The following is a 26863-nucleotide window of genomic DNA, read 5'->3' on the forward strand; positions in this document are numbered from 1 at the left end:
GGCTGATTATTATTGAAACATCAGCTTTAAATTGTTTTCCCTCTTAATTAAGGGTATTAACCCTCATGTAACCTGCTGGGTAATTGAAGGACATGAGAATATAAACATGGGGACAAAAGAAATCTATGCATAAGAGTGAAGGAAGGAAAAGTGCTCTAAAAGAAATAATATGAGGGGGGCCTCTAGGTGGCGCAGTGGATAAAGCACCGGCCCTGGATTCAGGAGGACCTGAGTTCAAATCCGGCCTCAGACACTTGACGCTTACTAGCTGTGTGACCCTGGGCAAGTCATTTAATCCTCACTGTCCCACAAAAAAAAAAAAAAGAAGAAAAGAAATCCTATGAGCAAAGAGTTGGAGGGAGAGAAAGAGAGAATGTGGAAATGGGAAATGCCATGGGAATAAGGTAAAAAATAAATGATCCCCCATCCTGATGTGGTGAATCATGCTCATACTCTGCTCTGCTTTTTGATAATTTGATGTGTGACCTGGATCAAGTCATTTAACTACCCTAAGCCTCAGTTTCCACATCAATAAAATTGTCCTTACATTCTCTCTACTTTATTTGTGGTAAGGAAAGTGCCTTGTAAGCCTTAAAGCATTAATGAAATGTCAAAGGATTGTTGTGATAATCAAATTGAAGAAAGAACATGAAGGGCTTTTTCAATAATAGAGCCTTGTCGAATATTCAGTGATACTGTCAAGGAGATGACTAGAAAATGAAATGGGCCACTCACCAAGTGAGAGTCAGTCTGGGCAAATCAAGTTTTAAGATGGCACTCTCAAGAAATGAAACAATTGAGATCAAACCTCCAGAACACTTGGCAGGAATGTATGGTAAAAGACAGGTATGACTGAACAGCAAAAAGAGTCCCATAGGACCAGAAAAAAATGGAGGGTTTGTCCATGATGATGAAACCACAGATAGTTCAATGTATCAAAATAGCATCCTAATCACTAAGATGCCACATTCAGTAGCTATAATGATTTATATAGTTCTTTAAAGCTTATCAAAACAACTTCCCATATATTACCTCATTTGGTACCCAACAAAAATACTGCAAGATATTTAGCATTATTTTGTCAGGCACGGAAACTGAGGCTTAATGAGATTTAAGTGCTTTTCTATGGTTACACATGGGGCATGGGGCACAATGGAAAGTTAGGTTGTCAGTCAGTGTACATTTATGAAGTGTCTTCTATGGGCCAGGCACTGTTGCCAGGTGTTGAATCAAAGATATATGCAGATTCCATCTCTACTACCAACTATCTTTTTGACCTCTGGCACATCACTTAACACTTCTTGGTCTCTGTTTCCTTTATTAATTCATTTCTAAGATACTGTGTAGCTCTAAGGGTATGATCTTATGATCCTACCTTTCACAAGGAGAATATCATCCAAAGATCTGTTTGACTCTAAGACTCAGATAAGGCTCTGACTACAAGCATATGCCCACAGGAGATGAACTCAGAGCCTTGACTCACAGATTTTGGAAAAAGCTTTGAAATAGAGTCCACAGGACAGAATTTTCCTTACACCCATGACTATTCAATTTAAGCTAATCCTGATTTTAATGGCTCCTTAGCTCATTCCAGCCTAATAGAAATTCATTCTTTCTAATGATGACTTTATTTTCTCTGTGGTTCTTTCACTGTTCTCTTCTATCATTTTCTACCTTTGTAGTTTTTCTACTTCTTAAAGATGGCCAGAAAAGGAACTTTTGAAGATTCTTTTCCTCCCTCCCCCATCCCCTATTAATGAAAACTAGAGGGAAAAGATTTGTGGCTACTTAATTGGAAAAGCAATTTGGAAAGCTCTCATTTTATGGATGAAAAACAATAACAACAACAAACTAATGGCCAAGGAAGCTGTGTGGCTCAAAATCACAAAGCTAATAAGTGGCAAAATGAGAAATAGAAACCATCTCATCACTCCCAGTCTAATTGGTTTTTTGCTATTTTCATTGGGGGAAATAATGCAGTACCATGGAGAACATGCAGTTGGTGACTGGGAGCAGAGCACATGATAATATGTACAAGCCAATCAGAACTTTGACTGGCTTAATTAACTTTGAAAGCTACTGATTGTAATGTACTCTCGACTTATGGAAAGAACTTTTAAAAGTGTTTTTCAGCCTGTATTTCCCACATAAGATGAATATCTCAACTTTTTCATGCTTTATATAACTTTTGGTATACAAATGAGAATATTATTTTGTTCATCTGTAAAATGGGGACAATAATACCTAACAGAGCAATGAGGATAATCAAGTTAAATAAGACATTAAAAAAATATTTTTGAAAACTTTAAATATTATAAAATATAAAGGATTACCTATTTTAATGTAATTATTAGTTTGCAAATTTATCATTGTATCAAAGTGCCACATACCATACAGAAAAAAAGACATCTTTTTTGATGTATTTCCCTCTGACACCCTCACTTTAAACATTAGGAAACTAAGCCTAAGGATGGCTAAGTGACTTGTACAAAGTCACACAGCTAATAGGAAGGGTAAGGATTAGAACTCCATCCCTCTGACTTTAAATCCAGTCTTCCCACAACACCACCCTGATGAGTAGGTAGGTGACACAGTGGATAGAATGTTGAAAGAGGAGACTTGAAGACCTAAGTTCAAATCCAGCCTCAGACAGTATCTGTATGATCCTGAGCAAATCACTTAACTTCTCTTTGCCTTAGAGTACTATAAAATGAGTATAATAATAGCATCTATCTCCTAGAGTTGCTGTGAAGACAAAATGATAATATTTGGAAAGTGTTTAAAATAATATCTCACATATAGTAGGCATGTAATAAATACATCTTTCCTTCTTTCCTTCAAAATCAGCCCTCACTGCATTTTAGCACACCAACTACCTGTAGGATCTTGGACAACTGAGTGGTGTGTTACTCAAGATTCTACTTCTCCACCACCTTGCTGCTTCTAGAGAACCAGAGCTATACTTCCACCTGTGTCATAAGTGTTAGGCATATAACTTCACCCAACTCTCTGATTGCTTTATTTACTCATTTATGAAATAAGCATAATAATATATGCATATCTACTTAATAACGTTACAAGGATCAAGCAAAGTAGTATTATGCAAAACACCTTATAAGTCTCCAAGTGTCACACAATGTCAGATGTATTTATTAGCAGCTGAGCTGGAACTAAATCTCAGGTCTGTTGACATCTAGTGATTCTGACTATAGTCCAAAACCAAAGAAAAAAACTTCCAATTGTATATAGGTAAATTTTGAGAGGATAGATGGAGGAGATATCTGTACCCATAATTTCACTGGCTAAGTATAGGAAATTCCCAGTATGGAAAAACCTATGGCCAGTGCAAAGTACAGTGTATATGGAATTTATATTCTCAGAGTTTTCTGGGACAATGTTAAGTGACTTCCATGTGGTCCTGTAGTTTGTATGCATAAAAGGCAGGACAGGTGTTGATCTTCCTGAGTCCCAGGGCAACTCTCTATTCATTATACCATGCCACCTCTTCATAGGTTCATTAAATATAGGTTATTCACCTCCCTCCATAGTTGTCCCATCAAGGTTCCTTAATGATCTAGAGAAATAGTCTTGTGATCTCAATCCATGTGTGATTCTTGATTTGATTAATTGTTAAAATCAGAATAATGATTTTGTACAGGATACTGTGTAAATTCAATGGGATCTATGTATATCAATGCTGGATTTTATGGTAACCTTCTAAAATCTGCCAAGATCATAAGTGAAGGTTAGGAAAAACAATGGAAAGATGGGGAATTCCTAGGAAGGGCTTGAGGGTAAACAAGGAGAATCTATTCTTTAATAAAAATTAATAATAAGAAGTCACATTTTAATATCACTTTAAGGTTTACAAAACACTGTCCTCAGAACATCTCTGAATGATTGGTAGGTAGTACTTCAAAGATTATTATTCCCATTTTATTGCATTGATTTTTTTCCACTGCAACACACAGAGTCTTTCCTTATATTTGTTCTAATAATTAAGTCCCAACACTCTACCACTTTGCAACCATGAAGTTAAATCATCTTTTCACCACCAGAGATATCTCTGGATTCATGCATTTGTTTGTTGTAGATTTTCTTAGGCAAAAAAAAATTAGGTGACTTGTTTAGAGACACACAGCCAGTAAGTGTCTGAGGCTAGATTTTAACTCAGGTCTTTGAAGTCTCCAGGTCCAGAAGTTTTCTCTTTTCAAAAAATAGATGAACAACCTGATAAATCTGGAAGATATTGAGTATTTATTGTGTTGGTGGTGTGAATAATGGTGGGGAAAAACCTGTAAATTATTCATATTTTTCTAGTTATCCCAGGTATACATCACCTAGAAAAATATCCCAGGATAAATATTCAGTAATTTTGACACCCAAATACAGCAGATGTTCTGTATTTGTTCTTTTCAGTAATGGTCAATATCAAGATCTCCTTGAAGTACAAGTTATATAAGTGAGGCTTTGAAAAGGCAGTGGCAGTGGCCAAGAAATTCCCAATCTATTTTTTGTGGAGGCTCCTACCAGCAGAACATTCCTAAATACTTTTGAGGAAAACTGCTCCCATTCCATTGAGTGATTTTATAAGAGAGCAGGAGAATAGTGAAGAGGCACAAAGTCAAGTGTAGACTGAGCTCCATGATCCATATTGGAGACATTCAATTACATTCTCCAGTCTACCTTCTGTAACGGAAAAAGGTTTCTTTGCTAAAAATTCTTTAAATCTTCCTAAATGAGTAAATTAAACCCTGTTCAATGCCTTTGAATTATTATTTTACCCACATTCCTTTGGAAATATTGTTAAGTTCAAAGACTTCATCGAAATTATCAAGCCTCTCCAAGAGTACAGTCTTTTGTCAGGATTCTTAGCAGCTTCTGCCAACTCATGTAGGGAAGTGGATCCAAAAGAGGACCATGAAACATTTGCCTTGTTACATGTTAGCCCTTTCTTCCTATTAACTCACTACTCAAAAAATTAAGTCACCTCATATAAGGCCTCTTGGGTGCAAAGAAAAATTTGACTCAACTCATGTCTGAGGGCTTATGATTTGTCAAATCTCATGGTATCCAGAACTGATATTCGGCATCACTGCGGTATGTAGTGATTTATTTATACCAGCAGTGGAACCCAGGACAATCTGTCTTTCCCCTTTTTGTTCTTATTTTTAGGTGCCTACTGCAAAAGCTAGTCACATATTTATTTCATCTTAAAATCTGCACATGAGTACACTGTAGCATCAGTCTATCTTCTACAAAGAGTCAGCTTGGCATAGTGAATGGAACCTTGGAATCAGGAAATCAGGAATCAAGATATATGTCCTGTTTCTGACACATCCTAACTAAGTAACCCTGGGAAAGTCATGAAACTTTTCTGTTAGCTCTCTCTAAAACTATATTAGATCTACTTTTAGACCTACGTTGCTACCCTGGCAATTACCCACACTGATCAAAAAGAGATAGCTGATCACTACCTGAGAATTCAGCTTTGAGGGAACCAGATACTAAAATCTTATTATAGTTAGGACATTCACTTCATTTTGGAAATTCAAGTATTTCTCTGCTTGGAAAGCAATTCTTCATGCTAATTGTAATAAGATGGTGATAGGGCAATACATTCATTGCCTATGTGAGTTGAAAGGTGTGCGCTTTTCAGAAGAAATGCTTTTCCTTACGAATGTGCTATATTTTTATTCATGGCAGGTATGGATCAGCTGGGATCTATATGAGTGGAGAAAATACCCACATCAATGAGATCACAGGTTTACTGGAGCACCAAAGCAAGAATTTCCTAGCTGGTGCAATCAGGTCATGGTTGCTCTGAATAAGGAGTAAACTTGTTTTTCTCCTACATGCATTGCTTCATCAATGCATTGGGAATTTATTTCAGCTATTCAGTATTTTTCCCCTTCATTGGTCTAACAGGAGAAATTCTTTTCTCACAGGCACTAAAAAGATTCTGAAAGGTCACTGCATGTGATACAACATATATACTTCTGGTTAAGGGGAATACCACTATAAACTCATAAAGCTGCTGATATTCACTAAGGATATTTTTAAAACACCAATGCCCATTTTCAGATTTCAATGAACAACAACAGCCCAGTGCTCCTTGTCCAAACTTCCCCATGGGGGCTTCTGGACAATTAAGTTCTGATTTTCTTCTAAATTGATTTAAGTTTCTTCTATTTATATTGTCATTTGGGGAGGGGAAGAAATTATTTTCTTTTCACTGAAGATTTAATTCTCTCGGTAATTGGCATATACATATATATGACATATGCATAAATATATACATATATAGCATTAAAGAACATATACAAAGCTTTCATTATAGGAGAAAGAAATGGTTTTGCTTTTTAAAAAAGTTTAAAATGTACTCTGCACTAAAGTGCATTATTGTTAAGGAAACTACTACATAGCAGCAAAACAAAACAAAACAAAAACACCACTACATTAGACTTTCTGATTTCGCCATAGGGTCCTTAGATAAGTAGACTACCCAATAGACCATATTAAATGCTCCAAATGTGACAGGGAAAAGAATACGGGCATATTTGTCTATTTTACTCGTGCCAGAGCCTACAGGTGGTGGCGCAGGGGGAGGCGTAACAGCCGACGATTTTCCAGAAGATCCAAAAGTATTGACCTTGGTTTGGATCTGTTTCAGTCTTGATCCAAGTACGTGACGCCTAGCTGGAGAGACAGTGGAGACCAGCTGGGACACATACCCAGTTAAAATAGGAGTGGATGGAGGAGCTGGAGGAGGTGCTCGAGCAGCAGAGATTGTCTCAGCTGCATTCACCCGACTGAATGGGTTGGGACTGGAAGCTAGATAGGATTGTGGTGTGGTGCCAGAAGGCCCCTGAGCTTCTACAGAAGTTTCCGTTGACACGTTTCCAGACTGGGCTCTGTTGCCAACATCAGCATCAGATTGAACTGGTACATTGGTTCTTTTTCTCACATTTGAATTGGCATCTGTATTCTGAAAGAGCAAGACAGGGAAGGGAAAGAGAATCAGTATTAGATATATAATTATTATAAGCATTTGGACTAATGTCTAGTGGGGTTAAAACTCCTTCAGTAGGTCAGATCTTGAAAATCAACCCTTAAATACAAAGCATTCCATAGTACTTTATCTTCATCCAGAAGCTTAAAACATTACTTTAAATTCAAATGAATGTCCATGTACTTCCAGTTGTCAATCAAGAACCTTCTCAATACATTAATTATTTCTATAAATAATTTGACAATGAATCTGCAAGGAACTGGATTAAGTAAGGAATGTGTTTGTTTTTATTTTGAGAGTTCATGCCTTTAGCTGTATGTATTCTGCATGCATTGTTCTCTTCTATTGTAAAGCATCTCATGTCTAAAATTCTCCAATTAGGCATTGTAAACATTTCAATGATTTTTTTTAAGCAGAAGGAACATCTGTTTTTATGCACTGCATGACAAAACACTCTTTTGTACTTGTATAACTCCTTCCTTTTGATGATTTAAAAAACTTTAATTTCCCAGACCTCAATATTGTCTTTCATAAGAAGAAACTTAAGCTCTATATTATACATGATACTGGTGTACTTGCTTGTGTATATGAGGGGGATGACCTGGGAGTTAGAAATACATGGAGTATCCTAATATACCAGGAATATACTGGAGCCAGGCTCCAAGTAGGCTAATGAGAACCTATAGAAAAATTTTATTATGAGCATTTACACTGGAAAAATCCATAAAACTTTAAAAAATGATGGAGAAAAAGCCAATAATGCCTATTAAACTCCTATCAAACTTAAAAGTGTGTCACTACCACCACCACCCCAATGATTGTTAAACATTTGTCAACACACTGCTGGTTTCATAGCTTTCCCCTGACGTGCTATCTGAGAGACCACTGGTGAATCATTTAACCCCTCAATGCCACAGACTACTCTCTAAAACTAAAGTTCATCTGCTTTTGTTATAGGAAGTTTGCCAAAGTGGAATTCTGCCCACCCCCTCCACGATGATATCTCAGGTTCATCAAATGGAAACCAATACCCAAATATCCAATATACACTTATTTACATGTAAATATTTCCCTTCAAATTAAATTTTATGGTACCCTTTTGTAGAGTAACAAATAAAAAAAACATGTCATTAGTATTTTTGAGGGTATTCTACTCAATACAGAAACTTGAATAAACAATTTATTTTTCAACTATGATGTCAAATATTTGAATAGTATCCCTTTATGGCAGTTCTTATTTGCATCATCAGCCTTAGAGAAAATAAAGGTTTCATTTTAACAACTTGTTATCAAGCAACTGTTTCCAAATAAAACCACATTTATCTGGTTTGGAGGATTGATTATTCAGACATACTTTTTTCTGTTAAATCTTATATCTACGTAAAATTTAACAATATACAATCATTAACAAAAAATTTAAACCACATGATGTTAAGCACAATGAATTGTTCAATTTTATTATCACTATACTAATAATCACAAATTTATTAAGTGCCTACCATGTGCAAGGCACTATGCTATGGGCTGGGCATACAAAGACAAAAGAAAAAGAAATATCCCTTGCCTTTAGAGCATACATTCCATTAGGGCAACAACATGAATGTATGTATGTGTATGTGTATGCGGATGCAGATGCATATGTGTAGGTGTATATATAATATATGCAAAATAAGTGCAAGGTAACTTGGTGGGGAGGGATTAGCAGCTATAAGAATCGGGAAAGGTCCCTCGAGCTGAACTTTGGAGAAAACAGTGTTTCCAATGAACCAAAAATTATTTCTATTTGATTGTAAAATGAATTGTGATTTTTATCACATCATAGTGGAGGAAGGGAAAGGGCAGCTCAGAAGTGAGAAAGATACAGCAGGAAGTCAACAATGGATAAAATACTGATTGCAAGTAATCCACAGAGTCAATCATGTGCACTCAGATAATTGAAAGTTGGCTGCATAAAGGAGATTTCATTTTGCTTATAAAAACATTGTTGTTTTGGTACCCCCAATAGTCTTAAAGCCCCTCACCAAGTATGTTACTCAAGTTCAGTTCATACCTCATAGACACAATGAATCATGATTCCAAGGTTACTGGGTGTAGAAAGGGAAAGGTCTAAATTTAGAACCAAATGAGACTCTGGGAGGGAGAAGGAACATTCTTCATGTCAGTCTACAGTAATTTTCCAAGTAGGTTTCAGTTGAACTAATGAGAAGACATAGTCTAACATATGGCAAGCACCTCAATTTGAATGGAGACAATTGAAGTAACAATTGACACCCACCTAAAAGTTGAAGCGCCCATTACTTACCCAGCACTTTTTTTCTGCAAAGCACTTACAAACATTGCCTAATTAATTCTCACATCTTTAATCCTTCTGTGCTGAAGATATTATTACTTCCAGTCTATGAAATGAGAAAATAAATCAGAGAGTGACTTGCCCAAGGTTATAGGGAGATGATGAGAATGGAGGGGAAGGGAAATATGTTCTTTCTCCCCATTTAGAATGCCAATTTTTATAAAATCTGTTGATACCAATTCAGTTCGAGGCAATTCAACTCACTACAAGTAGTGGGCTCATTGTTATTATGGAACTTGAATGGAAAACAAGTAAAAAAAATTGAAATCATAGTCCTCAAGGAGCTTACTTCCTATCTCATGGGCTTTGGAACATGTAACAATGAATGGTCAACATAAGATTGTATGTGATCAATTACCAAAATATGAGCATAAATATCTAGTAACACAAAAGTCAGGGAAAGAAGAAATGATTAAATGAGCAGTTGAATTTATATTCCAAAATAGGCATGAAGCAAATAGTTTTAAATATAGTCTAATTTTTAGGTGGCTGCCAAAAACACAAAAACAAAAACAAACCAAAAAAACCCTCAACAGCCTAGTTCATTGGGAAAAATTTTAAATTTGATAGAGATAAATATAAGATCTTTTCTTATGCTTTTGTTGAAAATATTAACTTCACGGATAAAGGATGAAGAGGTATGGCTAGTCAGCAGTTTGTCTGAAACAGATGTGGAAGATTTAATGAACTGTGGTCTAGGTATCAGGTGTCAGTGTTATATGACTTCCAAGAAAGCTACTGCAATCACAGGTGACATTAAGAGAAGTGTCATGTCCAAAGTAGGGAGGTAGCCATTCCTCCTTCATCAAACCATTTCAGGAATACTTTGTTAGTTTTGAGCACCAACTTTTGCTGCTGCTGCTCTTCAGTTGCATCAGTTATGTCCAATACTTTATAACCCTATTTGGGGTTTTCTTGACAAAAATATTGTAAGTCATTTGCCATTTGCTTCTGCAGGTCATTTTGCAGAGGAGGATAGTGAGGCAAACTTGGTTAAGTGATTTGCTCAGGGTCACACAGTAAGTGCCTGAGGTCAGATTTAAATTCAGGAGGTTGAGTCTCCCTGACTGTCAGTTGAAGGCACTAGGAAATGTTTAGCCAATATAAGTGAAGATTTAGGGAGTGATGTGCTAGCTGCCTTCAAGTATGTGATGGTCTATTACATGGAAAAAGAATGAGCCTTGTTCTGCTTGGTCCCTGGACCCTGAACTAGGAGTGATGAGTAAAAGATGAAAAGAAGTAGATTTGGGTTTTCTACAAAGAAAAACTCCCTGACAATTAATACTAGTCAAGAATGGGATTGGCCACCTTAGAACATGATATTTTTCCTTTCACTGATCAGGAGGTCTTCAAGTAAAAATTTAATGACACTTAGTTGGGGATGATGCAGAGATGTTTTTGTTCAGGTGAGAGGTTGGACCATCTGGCCTCGGTCTTGTGCATTTTCTTCAGGCATCTTCTATATGATCATCTACTTTATGTCACTATTACTTAGATAAATCACTGATCTAATTGACAGTTGCCTAGTGTAGAATCAAAAGATCTAGAAAATGAATGAAAAGAACTTTGGGTAATATATACTCTAACCCCCTTCCTCCCAATTATATCATTCATCCTCCTTCTCCTCCTATATGAAGCTAATCCATGCCTGTCCATAAGTCCTCCAAAGACTATTTGCATGATATGCTCAAGCCATCTCTCCAGTTAGTATCCAATGCACAAATGTAGCACCTGAGCTATATATCTATTACATTTGATTCTCACTACATGAATGCCCCACCTTTTCTATTTATGAATATCCTTAAAGATGCCTTTTATGCTATTTATCTATGGGATATGGTAAGAAAATAATATAATTAATGTACAAATATGATATATCAATTGTATTATAGAAATATAATAAACTACCATTCTCTGCTATATGCCATATCTATGCATCATGGTATATAGGGCATAATGTATTATGCTACTGCCTAACCATACCCACCATTCATCTCTCAATTGGTCTCCGAACCACCTGCAATATTAAGACTTCTGAGATAGTAGTGTTCTGTGACTCAAAACCATATCATAGTACCAGGTGCTAAAGAAATGAACTTATTTCGTAAGCAAACTCTATGGTCACTGAATACACTTTGGAACGTCATAGTTTGCCTTAAATATTAACCTCCTCTAAAACAGGAACTGTCCATTTTAACTCACTTAAAACAATTTCTTGTTGAATTATTTTTACTAAGGTCAATGGTGTTAGCATGACAACCTCTTAGTGTCTTTTTTTGTGAATATGTGCCTGGATGTTGGCCAGGTCTGTCTGTCATTACCTATCCAAAGTCTGTGGCACCATGGCAGACAGTAAAGAAACCTTACAGTCTTTCCACTGATAAGTGATAGGATATCAGCTTATAGTCATCAAGTGTTTGAATAGGATGACAGTTTCCTTAACATTTTCAGACTACAGATTTCAGAAGCTAGATCATTACATCTAGTGGGACACTGTTGTGATCCAAAATTCCACCCCCACATCCAACAGGCAGTTCACTAATTCGCAGAAAACTGCTTGACTCCTAAAAGAAGCTAAATTGTTACGTAACCAAAATAACTGCTTCCTTTTCCAAATCTCAAATAGAAATTATCATTTGACCTAATAACAATAACTCATTTCTTTTGTAAAGCATGCTAGGTTTGATATGGCACTTTATTCGAAATAGCTCTATAGATAAAGAAATTGAACTTAAGGTAGGTTAATTGGGTCACCCAAGAAAATTCAGAAATTGGTGAAAATGGGACTTGAACCCTTGTGGCCAAGTTCAGTGGTCTTTTCATCACACTGTTCTCTGCTTTCAGAGTTCTACTGATTTGAAAAACAACACAGCACTTAGAATTTTGAAGAGGATTCATTTTAACTCTATTCAATTGAACAAACCTACTATTTACTTTATTAAAGAACTATTCTAGGGGCCAAGGATAGAAATATGAAAATTAAATAAACCTTGTCCAAAAAGGACTTGAATTATACTAGAGGAATTTAACATACTTATAAGACACAGTATTATAGATTTACAGCTGGAAGGGACTTTAGGGGTCATCCACTCCTACCTCTCCCCTCCCCACCACAAAAATAAATACAAAATAATTTTATGGCTGAAAAAATACTAATAACTGGGAGAACCAGGAAAGTCCTCATGTGGGAGGTAGCACCTGAGCTGAGTTTTGAAGACAGCTAGAGGTTTTTTTAACTGGATGTGAGGAGAGAATGTATGTCAGACATGAAAGACCATTTGTGCAAATCTGTATAATTATGATATAATTGAGAAAAATGATCAGTTCTCTCTTATTAATAATCAATTATTGAATTAGCACCAGGATTTTTTCAGAAGCTTATAGAAGGACATGGCTGATAATGAGATTTAATGGACTTTCTCCTCAATCTTCGTCAGACCCCATTGAGGTGGGGAAGCTCATTGTGCTCTACACAGGTTTGAATAGATAAAAATTCTTTGATTAGATTGCACAAGGCTGAGCAATTTAAAAGTAAATGGCTCCCAGGTTTCGGCACCAAAAAAAAAAAAAAAGTAAATGGCATGGGCAACTAGGTGGCACAGTGGATAAAGCACTGGCCCTGTATTCAGGAGGACCTGAGTTCAAATATGGCCTCAGACACTTGACACTTACTAGCTATGTGAGCCTGGGCAACTTACTTAAGCCTCATTGCCCTGCCAAAATAAATGGCATAATCAAAGTCACATGTCCCAGCCCCTTATTAGAATAGGTCCATTTCTTATTATAATATTCATTCTCATTAATTGTTAACCAGTCAGATTGGATTTCCAATGTCAGGAGCACCCAGGCTTCCATGGGCATTTAAACCATAAGCCCACTGCCGTGATTTGTCTTTGGTATTCCAGAGCATCATTGACCCATTTTATTAGTAATATGCTAGCATTATTAATAAAGTGATAAATTAACACAGAAATTATATCTCAAACTTCTTAAACATCACAAGTATCTGATATCAAAGGTCATCATAGCTCATTGTATCTTTATTGTCCCTTTCTTATATGGATATTTTATTACAGAAAGGGGTAGATTTGTGAAATAAACACAGATAAAAAAACAACACAAAGGAGAAACACAGATGGTTCTAAGAGGACCTGCCTGAATGAAAGCAATCTTATTTAGAGGAAAAAGTATTGACCGATGGGAAAGATGGCTATAGTTTATTGCTTCCCTACAGCTAATTTTCATAGGACTATTACAGTAGTAATGTGAATCAATTGTGTATTGACTATTTGTTGCATAGCTGACAGAAACATAGATTTTGTTTCTCAACCAAAGTTAAAGGTAGGTCATTATACCCTGATTTGAAGTAAGAGTGACTTCAGAATCTAAAGGAAAAAGCAGAAGCCATATGCAGAAACCAGAAGACAAAAGCCAACACAACTGAGAAATTGACAGAAACAGAGAAATGGAGCCAAAAGAGAAAACAAAGGCAGCTGCTTTGAGTTGAAGCCACCTGACTAAAGTCAGACAGGCTCTTCAGTTGATGCAGGGAACTGATCTGTTTGGAGAACAGCTCTGATGCTAATTGCTGATTAAAGAAAGCAGAATCCTCCACCTTTTGAGGACCTGACTGGGAAGAAGCTGCCTTGTTCTCTAGCACCATCTATAGCTTGAGAAAGGGGAAATCCTCTGGAAAACTGTCTACAACTTCCCTTTCCTTCCTTTAGAGAGGAGATGTGAATGGCTTTCCTGTTAACCTCAAGGTTAAGGGAACTTTACGTGGAAAATATTTCATATTCCTTTAACACCTAGCCAAGGGAGCAGAGCCAGGAAGTTCTGCAAATCCACATCTGAAGACAAAGAGTGGAAAACTGTTCCACTGGTTTGAGAGGAACAAAACAAAACAACAACAACAAAAAAGAACTCATCCATCAGAATAGTGAAGAAGCCCAGAAGGGGAGCAGCCCCACCCAGCACGTAGTGCATGGTGCAGATGTTACCTAAGAGGCAAAGGATATTAAGGTTTGCAATACAAAGGCACGTTGTTTCCCCTCTTCATGTGTTTCATTTTCAGGTATTTCTGTGCCCGCCCCACTTCATGGATCCTGTGTGTATTAATAGGAGAGTGAGACCTAGACTATTATTTTATGGGTTGACTGTTAGCTATGATTATTATCACTTCACCTTCTGGTACTAAATGTTTTATGTTTAAGAATTGATGGTGTCATCCTGGCTGATTTGTTTAAATGAAAAACACACTGCTGGAAGTCTCAAGAGTTACAGTTGTGAGTAGCAGACATATGTCTGTCCACATATTCCCAGCATTACCCCTAGGACTGAGAGTGAGCTGTAACAGAACAATCACTCTTCTGGGAATCCACCACGAACCTGTCATCGAGGATGTAGGTGAAGTGAGCAAGCCATCCCCCAACTCTGAAAGAGATAAATTTGGAGGTCAGTGTCATGCCCTATATGCTATACATGTATTCTTTGCGTTATATCATTTCATTTCTATGAAATTTATTAATTTCCTGAATAAATGGAAAAATGTCTACTAGACCAAGTACCTAGTAAGGAAGGAATAATTCTATTATTTTTTTTAATACTTACAAGGTAGCTTTTAAAAAGAAGCCTAATTCTTTAAAGTTGAATTTACATAAATCTCCTTCCAAATTAGTAAATACTGATTAGTATAGAGGAAACTTAAAAGAAACTAATTTAATATACTGACCTAATTGAATTGATCAACAAATATTTATCAATCACCTTCTATTTGTCATGTATCATACTAGAGACTGTGGGACTCAAACCCTATCATCTGTGCACTGGGGACAAGTCAGCTAACCTCTCAGGGCTACAGCACCAAAGACTCTTAATTGCAGAGCAGGTATTCATCTGCATGGGTAGTAAGAGGTTCCTCACCACATTGGTGGCTATACTAATGAACTAACAATTCCATTTTTAAAGATATGTTATAGATTATAACTGATACACGAATTTAGGGGGCAGCTAGGTGGTGCAGTGGATAAAGCACTGGCCCTGGATTCAGGAGCACTTGAGTTCAAATCTGGCCTCAGACACTTGACACTTACTAGCTGTGTGACCCTGGGCAAGTCACTTAAAATTCAATGCCCTGCAAAAAAAAATCCAAAAAACCAAACAAACAAACAAACAAAAAAGAATTTGGAGAAGGAAGAAATCAGTGTGGCCTTACATTTTCAAGGAAGGCATTGGGAAGGATGAGAAACTTGAGTAGAATCTTGAAGGATGAATAGGATTTGTAAAGGTAACAATATAGGGCTGGGAATAAGCAAAGGCATGGAGACTGGAATAAGCATTGAATAGGTGGAAAGAGGATTAGGGAAACCAGCTGCACTGAAGGGAAGAGTTCAGATTGTAACATATTGTAAAAAGGTTTGACTCTATAGAGTGGAGGCAGACCATGGAAGGTTTTGAAAGCTAGGAGGAAGAGTTTAAACTTGATAGAGTAAATAGGAAGCACCCATTATCAATCCTAAACAGAAGGATACCAAAATATGTCATGTTTAAGGAAGTTGAGTCAAGATGCAATATAACACAGAGCAAAACAAGAATTTTAATCCCTCTTCGAACAGCAGCAAGTGACCATATTTCCAATCAAGATAGCTCATAATGACAGCTCCTAGGTACACATCAGGAGAATGTATGCAATTGTCATGATGTGGAGGCAACATTCATCCTCTAAGCCTGGATTGATGCTCCCATATGAAACAACTGAGCCCTTTTAGGGTCGAGACTCTTATTTGTGTACCCAATCTGACAGGCAGCCATAGCTCTATCCTCTAGCAAAGATAGTGAAAGTGCCTTCATTGATAGTAGATTTCTCTAAGCTTGGAGAAGTGAGCTGTGAAGGACTAACGACAAAATTAACAGGAAGTATCAAATATGCCCTTACTACTGTGCTACTGTGCTAAGGATTGGAAATACAAATATAATCAAAAAGACAGTTCCTGTGTTCTAATGGGAGAAGACTATGTAAAAGGAAGCTGAAAAGTAGAGGGAAAAGATGGGAAAGAATATACTATCCATGGGATCACGAAGAAATGGTTGGCTTAGTAGCCCTCCTTAAAAGGAGGTTCTGAAAAGAATCAACCAATCAGAGGGAGGGGTGGCAGGTACCTCTGAGGTATAAATTCCAAGGCTGAAATGATCTTCTGGGAGGAAGGGTTTTAGATGGTTGCTTGAAAGGACCAGAAGCCTCCATCCCTAGTACAGTGGCTCATGAGGATCTCTTCATGATTTTATTCTCCAGTAATCTTCTTATCCTGAAAGATTAGATATCTTTTCCGCTTGTCTTCTCACCATGGAAAATTCCTACACCTCTGAGGGCCCATCCTCTGATGGCTGAGTTCCTCTGAGAACCTCCATTTTGAGCAAATTCTATGGTTACTCCTTCCCTTCTTTCCTGGCTCTGGTCCTGACTCTCTATATTTCTCCATTCTCTCACCTTGACACTTCTCTCCCTTTCCCCATCCCAATATTCAGTGACTTTCTTTTTATGGATCATCTTCCCCAATTAGAATGAAAACTCCTTGAGGTGAGGAACTTTCTTTTGCTGGTATCACTACCTGGCATATAGTAAGTACATAATAAATGCTTGATGTTAACTTGACTAAGACTGCCAACTCCTACAGATTTTACAAGTTCTCATCAGTCATAATGAGAATGTCCCCTCTCACCTCAACATGGAGTCTCTGACCACAACTTTGAATCTCTGAAACCACACATGGCTAGCCTTTTCCTTTCTCTAGAATTCTCATCTTCATCTTGAACAGTAGTATGAGGAAGTGAGATAGGCTGACACTGTCATTCAGCCTAGTGACTAGACTCATCTTGTGACTTCTAAATTTTGTTCATTTTCTTGAGTGCTTAAGACTTGAAACAAATGGTGATGACCTGACTCAGAAAAGCGATCATATAGAATCTAGTGATCTTGTTCCAGGACAGTGCCCTCCCTGACAAGCTGTCTGGTGGTTTGAGGGTTTTGTTGTTGTTGTTGTTTTTTAATGTTTGAGTTGGTAAGACATTAAATGTTAGTTTCTTTTTCAAAATATTAATGTGACCAATAAGCCACTTCTTGGAATGGTGGATTTTTAATTTTATTAGGTTGGCTGCTCTGATAGAGAAAACAGTCCTTTATTTTCTCAATCTATGTAATTCTGGCTCATATCTTTTCATACATTCTCCATTAAATATCTACTTTTCCTTTAGAGAAAGGTTTCTTAATCTGGGATCTAGGTGTATGTTGAAATACTTCACTTGTTTTAAGACCTTGGACGAGGAAAATAAATCTTTATTTTAATGAATATCTAAGTGAAATTTAGCATTTCCTTCAATTATTATGAATTAAGAAAAAATAAACATGATTCTGAGAAAGGGTCAATAGTCTTCATTAGGCTGCCAATGGGATCCATGGCACATAAAAAATTGTTACTAATTCCTGCTGTAAGACCTTTCTTTCATTCTTTTATTATCTCAATAGTGCCAATGTCATACCTGGGATGCCCCTTCACCAGTTCTCCTCATGACATCAACAGCTCCTATTCTTTTCTGGTCATACATGTCCTTACTGATGTTTTCTGTGCTTCATTGGCATGAGTCATCATGGATGATATACTTCAGCCTAATTAGACCCACCATGAACATTTCATTTAAGTCATGGACTGCTTACATTTTTCCATCATCTGTCACCACATAGCATCACATTTTAAATACAATGTAATAGCCCTACATCTTAAGTTGGAGTCAAAGTTCTAATTAAACTCATTAAGCATTTATTAAATGCTCCTCTGCTCAGGACCCTGTGTTAGGAGTGCTAGGGATACAAAAACAAAATTTAAACAGTCTCTGATTTCAAAAAGCTTACATTATACTAATGAGAAATAACACTTAGCTAAAGAAATAGGTGGATTGAGAAGCAAGGAAAGAACATTAGAATAAACATTTGGTTTGTATTTTGCAAATGTGGAGCAGAGCAAAGGTAACTTGCCAATACGATCACTGAAACCATAAGAATGACTTAACTAAAATGAACTAGACAGAAAATGTGGATGAACTGAGGCAGTTTGAAAGGCCTACAGGGAGTCTTGACTGCTTACTCCTGTACCTTAAAAGTCTGTGATAGAATTGTTACAAGGATAAGGTTTAGACTCCATATCCAATTTCATTACCCCAAAGACACAAAGGATGCATAAAGGGGGTTCATAAATACCCTTTGCTATGATCAGCATCCTACCACACCAAAGGGCCACCACTACTGTCTTATCAAAACAAAGGTAGGCATCCTTGTGTGAAGGAAAAGATGTTCTTAGAGAAAAAACCCCAGTTGCCTGTGAACGTCCTCAGCATTAAGTATTCTTCCTTGGTATATATTTTACTTTCACACCTGTTTGATTAGAATTTCACAAAAGGAATAACAAAAATCATTGCTCAAACCAAAAGGAGAAATACCTCAACATTCCCTTGATCTTCATGGGAATGTCATTACTTTGTTAAATCAGAAATAACTTGGTTATTTTCATAGCATAGAATATTTCTAGAAGTCAGGATGGCAATAGATAAAGGACTAACATTGCCTTGACCCAATGTGAAGTCTGGCTGAGATTGAATGATGAAGGGCCCAGTATTCTGATGTGACTATTATAAAATGATTAGACTTTGATTCTTGGCCTAGTTTTCCATTTCCTGTTTTGTTTTTTTTAAGGCAAATCATACTGGAGTTACATCTCGAATGATGCCGCAAATCCTAAGCTCCGCTCCTGGACTGGGGGAGAGCTCATTTCCTGTGCTGCCAAATAGCAAATAGAATCAGATGCCTGTTGACCTACCTGGTGGGTACCACATCTACCAGAAATAAGACATTTAAAGTCTTGTCAAGTTAGAAAACATTTGGAGGAGATAAGATTCCGATCAGATTTGCTCTATATTTTAAACCGTCCAGGCTATATGTCTGCTATATCCAGTATTCAGTAGCTCAATTAATACTTGACAGAAGCCCAGAAGTCTCCAATAGTAAATCTACCTAAATTTCATGTTGTGTGTGTGTGTGTGTGTGTGTGTGTTTTAACACCACTCAATTTGAAACTATTTTGTCATCAGTCAAAATAGCCTGAAGCAAGGAAACTGGTAGGATGGGGATGTGTGGTAGCAGATTCAAACATTACCAACAAATTAAAACAACAGCCAAACATAAGCCCTTCCAAGTAGCTTATCAATCATAATGGCGAATTGACATGGTTTTTAGCAGCAGTGTCGTGAGTAGCAGTAATCATTATTGAAGCTTTCATTCTAGCAGCATGGAGATACTGGGAATGGATTAGAATTACGGAATGCAAAGCAGCTATATCCATCTTGCTAGCCTGCTTGGAAAGCTAACAAAGTTTAATAAAATGTAATTTACCCCATTCTAAATTAAAAACAAACAAGGCTAATAATGAACATGTTTATCTTCTAGACTACCAATGAGTCAATGTCTTACCACAAAAAAATGGAAAATAATAATGCAAATGCATTTATCCAAAGCATTCATTTCCCAACATTGCTCCAGGGGTTGCCCACAAAATTTGTTTGGATAGAAGAGAGCTGAGCTCAACTGGATACCCCAAGGCCATTTTTAAACTGAGGAGCTAGCAGTGGCTAGAGACAGAGAAATGGTGGAAAAAATGATAAACATTCTGGCTGTCGCATAAATCATTAGCAAGGAACTTAATAATTTATTGACCCCAAAATTTTAGAGAAAAGAAAATGAGTTCATTATGTATTTGGACTCATGCTTCCTAATGTCAACATTTAGTTCACTAATTCATAGTGCCATAACTTGTAGAGATATTGCCATCCATTTCTTATAACTAAATAAGAAATACAGAGGTTTAATTTTTCATTACCAGGAAACATTTAGGGCCTGAAGAATGAAATTTACTTTGTCACCATATATTTGAAAGTTGAGGATATGATGTGAGGATGTCTTTTAGTTATACTCCCCACACAGCACACTCCCTACCATCCTGCCACTTCTGTGTAGTGGTAACAACCTTCTGTTTACATCATTCTTGTAACAAGTGTCTCATACTTTATATTAACTTAATGTTGCTGCGACGCCAAATCTCAGTACAAACAAGCATCATCCTTGCTGAGAACTGAGAAAGAAATATGAGTAACACCAAACCACAGTAAAAAAAACTGTCATTTCTGCATAGGAACCCATTTGCTTCTCTCACCTGTGCTTATTTTGACTTTTAACCAACTTAAATTAGTGATGCCAACCTGTCCACCTCCACCCCCACCATACATTCAGATACACAGCCATACTTAGAAGCACTTAGCCACTGACCACTAATTATACTTACATCAAGACTGAAGGTCAATAGGATTCTCTCGAGTAAAGTACAGTTATCCCTTCCACATCTCAGTTTTGATATATATTGAGGATCAATATAGGGAAGTAAATGGGAATTTTTGAGGAGTTTTGCAGAAGCCCCTGATGACACATAAAGGCCAACAGACAAAACAGAACCTATGACCAAATATTTAACCCAAATTTTACAATAAGGTACTGTAAACACCCCATAAAAGGAAAAAAGAATTCAAACTTAGTCTCTGGTTATGAAGAAAGAGCCAAAAAATTTTACATGGATTTTCTAGATCACGGAGGTGCCACACCCCTAACCCCTGCAATGTGGAAGGAATAACTATATTCCCTTTTCCTGTGCAGAGACATCTAGGGGCTAAAGATTAGGCATATAATACATCAACATATGGTTAGAGGTTGGTCATTACAACTTTCAAAATACCGATATTATTGCATAACCATCAGCATGGGATCCAGGGTCAACCTCCCTAGCCATCTCCAGAGACAAAGAGGGGTTCATTGCCCATCTTTTCCTTGAACTCATTTCTATCAAACCCAACAAGGTGTCAACCTCCTAGAGCCTTTATTTACATTCACTCTAATCCCAAATTCAGTTCTGATAGTCTTGCTGCCTCAACATTCACTGCTCAAAATCCTGCTCCCATTCTACATGGACTTGAAGTACTCGAAGATCTGTTCTCTCTTGTGCCCATCTATTCTATAGAGATGGTAGAACCTCTACATTGTAAAAACATTCCATTAGGGGCCCAATCCTATAAACCCAAACTCCATCAGATCTACCTCTGCAGAAGCAGCTGGTTAGCACAGTGGATAAAGGGCTGGGCCTAAAGCCAGGAAGACCTGAGTTCAAATAGGACCTCAGGGGGCAGTTAGGTGGCACAGTGGATAAAGCACCAGCCCTGGATTCAGGAGGACCTGAGTTCAAATCTGGCCTCAGAAACTTGGTACTTACTAGCTGTGTGACCCTGGAGAAGGCACTTAACCCTCATTGCCAAGCAAAAAAAAAAAAAAAAGAAAGAAAGAAAGAAAGAAAGAAAGAAAGAAAGAAAGAAAGAAAGAAAGAAAGAGAGAAAGAAAGAAATTGCAATCCATCTACAGAGAAAGAACAGATGGCATCTGAAAACCAAGTGAAGCATACTTTTTTGATAATTCCTTAACCTGAAGTTTTGTTTTTGTCTGTTTTCTCTCACAACCTGGCTAATGTGGAGATGTTTTGCATGACTACTCATATATAACTTTTTTTTTCTTTTGGTGGGGCTATGGGGGGTTAAATGACTTGGCCAGGGTCACACAGCCAGTCTCAAGTGTCTGAGGTGGGATTTGAACTCAGGTACTCCTGAATCCAGGGCCCGTGCTTTGTCCACTGTGCCACCTAGCTGCCCCATGTATAACTTATATTGAATTGCTTGAGTTCTTGGGGGAGGAGGGAGGAAGAAAAGTTGGAACACAAAGTTTTTTTTAAATTGATGTCAAAATTTGTTTTTACATGTAATTTGGAAAATAAAATTCTAAACAGAAAAAAAATATATAGATTGTTAAGTCACTTCTGGGAGTGGAATATCCATAGCCCAGGTCATTACTCCAAAGAATAGACTTTTTAATAACCAACCTTCTCCATTAAAGCACTAGAACTGGAGTCAGAAATCCCTCCAAATCCCACCTGTGAAACTTACTAGTTGTATAATATTGGGCAAGTCACTAAATGTATACCTCAATTTCTTCATCTTTAAAAAGAAGAGGATGTGTCCAATAACCTCTAAGGCTTCTTTCGGTTCTGAATCCATTATTCTATGGTCGAAAAAGCAAGGGAGAAACTTTAGCATGCCTGTGTACTCAGAGGGCTGACGGCCTCCTCACTCTCGTTAATAACACTTCTCTTGCTTCCAAAATCTGATGACTTGAAAGATCTTGACTTTCATCCCTACGATGTGTGTTTGTAAGGGCTAAACACTAAAGCTATGAAGATTTGAATTTCCAAACCTGAATTTTAAAAAAGGTCAAATCACATGAATTATATACTATAAGATTTGGAAATTGAATGGCATGAGGTTTTATGAGGAAAAGAAATTATTCATCTGGCTGTGTAATTATCATCTGTTCTCTTTATCTCAGGCCTCTACATTTTCTCCATAATATAATAATACCTAATAGTTATGTAACACTTTAAGATTTTCAAAAGCATTTTGCATATATTATCTCATTTGATTCTCACAACAACCATGTGAGGTAGCCATTACAGATATTATTTTCCCCATTTAATAAATAAAGAAACTTTTGCTCAAAGGCCCAGGCCCATAGTAAGTGTCCGGGTAGGGGTGTGTTTGAACCAGCTCATACCATTTGTGAGACCTTAAATTTAAATTTTCAATGTAGGTATTTATAACATGGAAATTGACAAATCAAGGCTGGATTTATTATTTTGTTGATTCCCTAGACTTAAGAAAGTGATAAAGAAATTTATAATAATGCAGATTAAGTAATGCAGATAAAAGTATGCCATGAATATATTTTTGTTTTGTTTTGTTTTCTGGAGAGCTAGTTGTTCAACCAGCATACCTCAGAGCACAGGTATTCCCATCTCCAAATCCAGTCTATTCTCCATTATTCCTTACCATGAAATTTAATTAGTATGTATACATGGGTTTACAGACCCTGACTTTTTTTCAGTATTAGGAAAAATATAATTATTTTTTTTAAATTGTAAGTATTTGTTTTTCTCTTCCTACATCAAAAATAAACATTTAGAAAAAATACCTTGCAGAAATGAAATAAATATATGTAATTCTATGATCAAACATTGAGGAACAAACATCAGCATTTAAATCCTAAACTAGGAGCCCACATAATTCTTTTACTTTTAAGGTATCCACATCGCCTTCTGCTTGCCTCAGCTTCCTCAACTGTAAAAATGGTAATAATAATAGCACCTACTTTGCAGAACAGTTGTGAAGATCAAATGAGATATTTTTAAATAACTTAGGACAATGCCCGGCACATCGTGAGCACCACATAAATGTTTATTTCCTACCTTCCTTCTTCTCCTTGTTTAAACCCACCTTCTAAAAATGAAAATTGCCCTGATTTTGAAATGGACTATGGGTACAAAGATCAATGCCTGGACTCCCTCTCCTAACCACTCCTCTTCCTTGCCAGCAACCTTGTCACCCAAGAGAAACTTCTACTCTGAGATTCCACTCTTAATTATTAACTTCCTCACCAGCATCATTCTCTTGGCAAGGGCCTCAGCCTGAATTCAGCTCGCTCCAATTTCACTCACTTTGTATACTTCTCCAAGTGTTTGCCAGCTTCCACATACCCCTTCCTACTTTTGAGTTCCCTTATGTGTATCTTCACTGATTAGAGTATAAGTTCTTTAAGCGTAGGAGCTGTCTTGTTTTACTTGCATTTGTATCTATAGAATTTAATACAGTGCCATAGCATATGGTAATCACTTAATGATGCTTTATCTTTAAAAGAAAAGGCAGCTAGGTGGCACAGTGGATAGTGTGCTGGGCCTGGAGTCAGGAAGACCTCAGTTCAACCAGTCTCAGATACTAGCTATGAGATGCTAGGCAAGTCACTTTTACCATGTTTGCCTCAGTTTCCTCCTCTGTAAAATGAGCAAAATAGCAAACCACTTCAGTAGCTTTGCCAAGAAAACCCTAAATGAGGTCACAAAAGAAACATGACTGAAATGACTCAACAACAAAAATCTTTACACACACACACACACACACACACACACACACACATATCAGCAATGATGATAAGGATAATGAAAATCCACTTGGGGATAAGCCAATGCTTTCCAAGTATCTCACAACAGCAAAACAGGCATCACTCAAACAAGAAATTTTAGGGTTTGACTTTTTAAAAGGCCATAAAGAGTTGGAGAACATGTTAGACAAGTGTCAACAAGACCACAGAAATGTGCGGTGACATTTATTTTTAGTTGCTTGGTATTTTAAAGGACAACCAGAAAGAATGGTGCTTCTGTTTTAATACTAGAAAACAGTGTTCTAGAATTGTACAGACATTTCTAACACCCTTATTCAGGGGTTTATTCCTATTTCTTTGATGCTAGTTTTATAGAAAGTAATTAACAGCTACCGCTCTCTATAATATAGATCTCCAGGTTCATGGCACTCAGGTCTACATAGGTAATTATAAGGAAACCTACTTATTAAAATAGTGTTATTTACAGGTTTCATACTGCTGAAAAGTCTGATTCTTCTTAAAAAAGAGAGCTTTCTAGTAAAAAAAAAAAAAAGAAGTTATAATTTTGCCCAATAATACTTTTATCCTAGATATATTAAAAATGACCCATAGTATAATCAACAATGCCTCTTCTGATATCTAAGAATTTGACAATTATATAATCAAAATGGGAATATTATTCTGGAGATTCTTTTTTAAATATAGTCCTTAACCGGTAATTTCTCTGATTTTGAACCACAAATTGTTCCTTAACTTAAATACAATGAAAAACAAAACATATTCATTCTATCACAAATCTGATTATGCAGAAGGTTCAAGAATTTTTCCTGTATACATGGTTATCTCTGATTCATTTGCACTGAAAACATGGAAATGAGGGTTAAGTGACTTGCCCAGAGTCACACAGTGTCCAGTGTCTGAGGCTGGATTTGAACTCAGGTCTTCCTGAATCCAGGGCTGGTGCTTTATCCACTGTGCCACCTAGCTGCCCCCTAACATAACATTTTCAAACAATAACAAAAACAATAATAACAACAACAACAACAACAACAAACCCACTAAATCCATACAGTATGTGTGCATACACACAGTAACAAATTGGAGTGATCATTTAGTAATCACTGAAACTTTGTAATCCAAAAGAAATATGAATGGATTAGTTGGCATCTTGGTTAACTCCCACAGTTATAGGTTAAAACTAGGACATATCTAACAACCCCAGATTACGTTCTAAGGCAGACATGCATGCACACATAAACACAAATACAAAGGAGTGTGTAAATATCTGTATGTATATATTTTTATATGTTATATATTCAGGTAATATAAACATTATTTAATGGTATGATTAATATATTAATTTATATTGTATTATATTATATCATATCTACCTATACAACTCTTAAAACTTAAAACTGTACTAAGACTTTTGGTCTCCCCTATATCTACATACATATATCCATACATATATACATCACAGGAATTTGTAAAATGTACAGAGTCATGCCCTCTTTCTCTTACCAAGTGGAATTATATGCATTTAAGTGTAAATAATAAAGTGAATTATTCTGTTATTTTAATTCAACATAATTTACTCAATTTCCTGTAATATACTTGGTCAAGCTAATGAAACAGTCTTTTTTATATTATTAACAGATGATATTACTAACAACAATTGATGGCACTTGTATCTGTTGCAAAACTAGCACTCTACTATCTTAGACTTTTTCCATTTCTTTTCTATTCCTTATTAAATAATTTTGAAGTTTTGGAGAACATGAACTCTCTTATCAGCCAGTGTTTTCCAGTAGGGGACAATTCAAATTTTTAAAATATTTAATAAGGATTATACATCATAGCAGCTGTTCATCTAAAGTGTAAATCTGGAGACTTCCTCTGAGCCTAGATAATCTGACTTGAGCCAGAAAATAAGGTATTAAGACCATTTTGTATGTTTTATCAGTTTATGACAAGCACGCCAATTTTGCACTTCGGAGCCGTTCATGTTGCAAATTTAGCATGAACTGAGCTCTGTATCTGAATAGAGATTTATAGCAAAGGGCTCATCAAAACCACAATATACTCTGCTGAGGAACAAATCTTTAGCAGGTAAGCAGAGAACATGAAGGAGCCCATTTGAAGTCAATAAGATAACTGTTCATTGATTAAATGATCTTAAGTAACTCTGAAAACAAATACAACAGTAAAAAACATGTACGAGATCAATGAATATTCTGAGAGCAATTACTGAGATATTAAATTTATTTTATCTGTAGTATGGCATCAAGCAACTTACATCCTCATTGATAGAATACACCCCTAGATTTGGATTCAGGAAGATGCAGCTTCAACTGTTTCTTCTGACAAGTTCTAGCTG

The 26863-nt window shown here is 36.6% G+C and overlaps 1 protein-coding gene across 1 annotated transcript in view; it reads right to left on the reverse strand.

Moving 5' to 3' along the window:
* Window positions 1-262: 262 nt before the first annotated feature.
* Window positions 263-26863, reverse strand: part of GABRA4 (gamma-aminobutyric acid type A receptor subunit alpha4) — a 106423-nt gene continuing 79822 nt past the window's right edge. Inside the window, exon 9 of the mRNA XM_043970628.1 lies at window positions 263-6988. Within this exon, the coding sequence (XP_043826563.1) occupies window positions 6455-6988 (534 nt within the window). The 3' untranslated portion in view covers window positions 263-6454. The remainder of the gene's footprint in view (window positions 6989-26863) is intronic.

The sequence above is a fragment of the Dromiciops gliroides genome, chromosome 6, assembly GCF_019393635.1.
Source record: "Dromiciops gliroides isolate mDroGli1 chromosome 6, mDroGli1.pri, whole genome shotgun sequence".
Classification (NCBI taxonomy): Eukaryota; Metazoa; Chordata; class Mammalia; order Microbiotheria; family Microbiotheriidae; genus Dromiciops; species Dromiciops gliroides.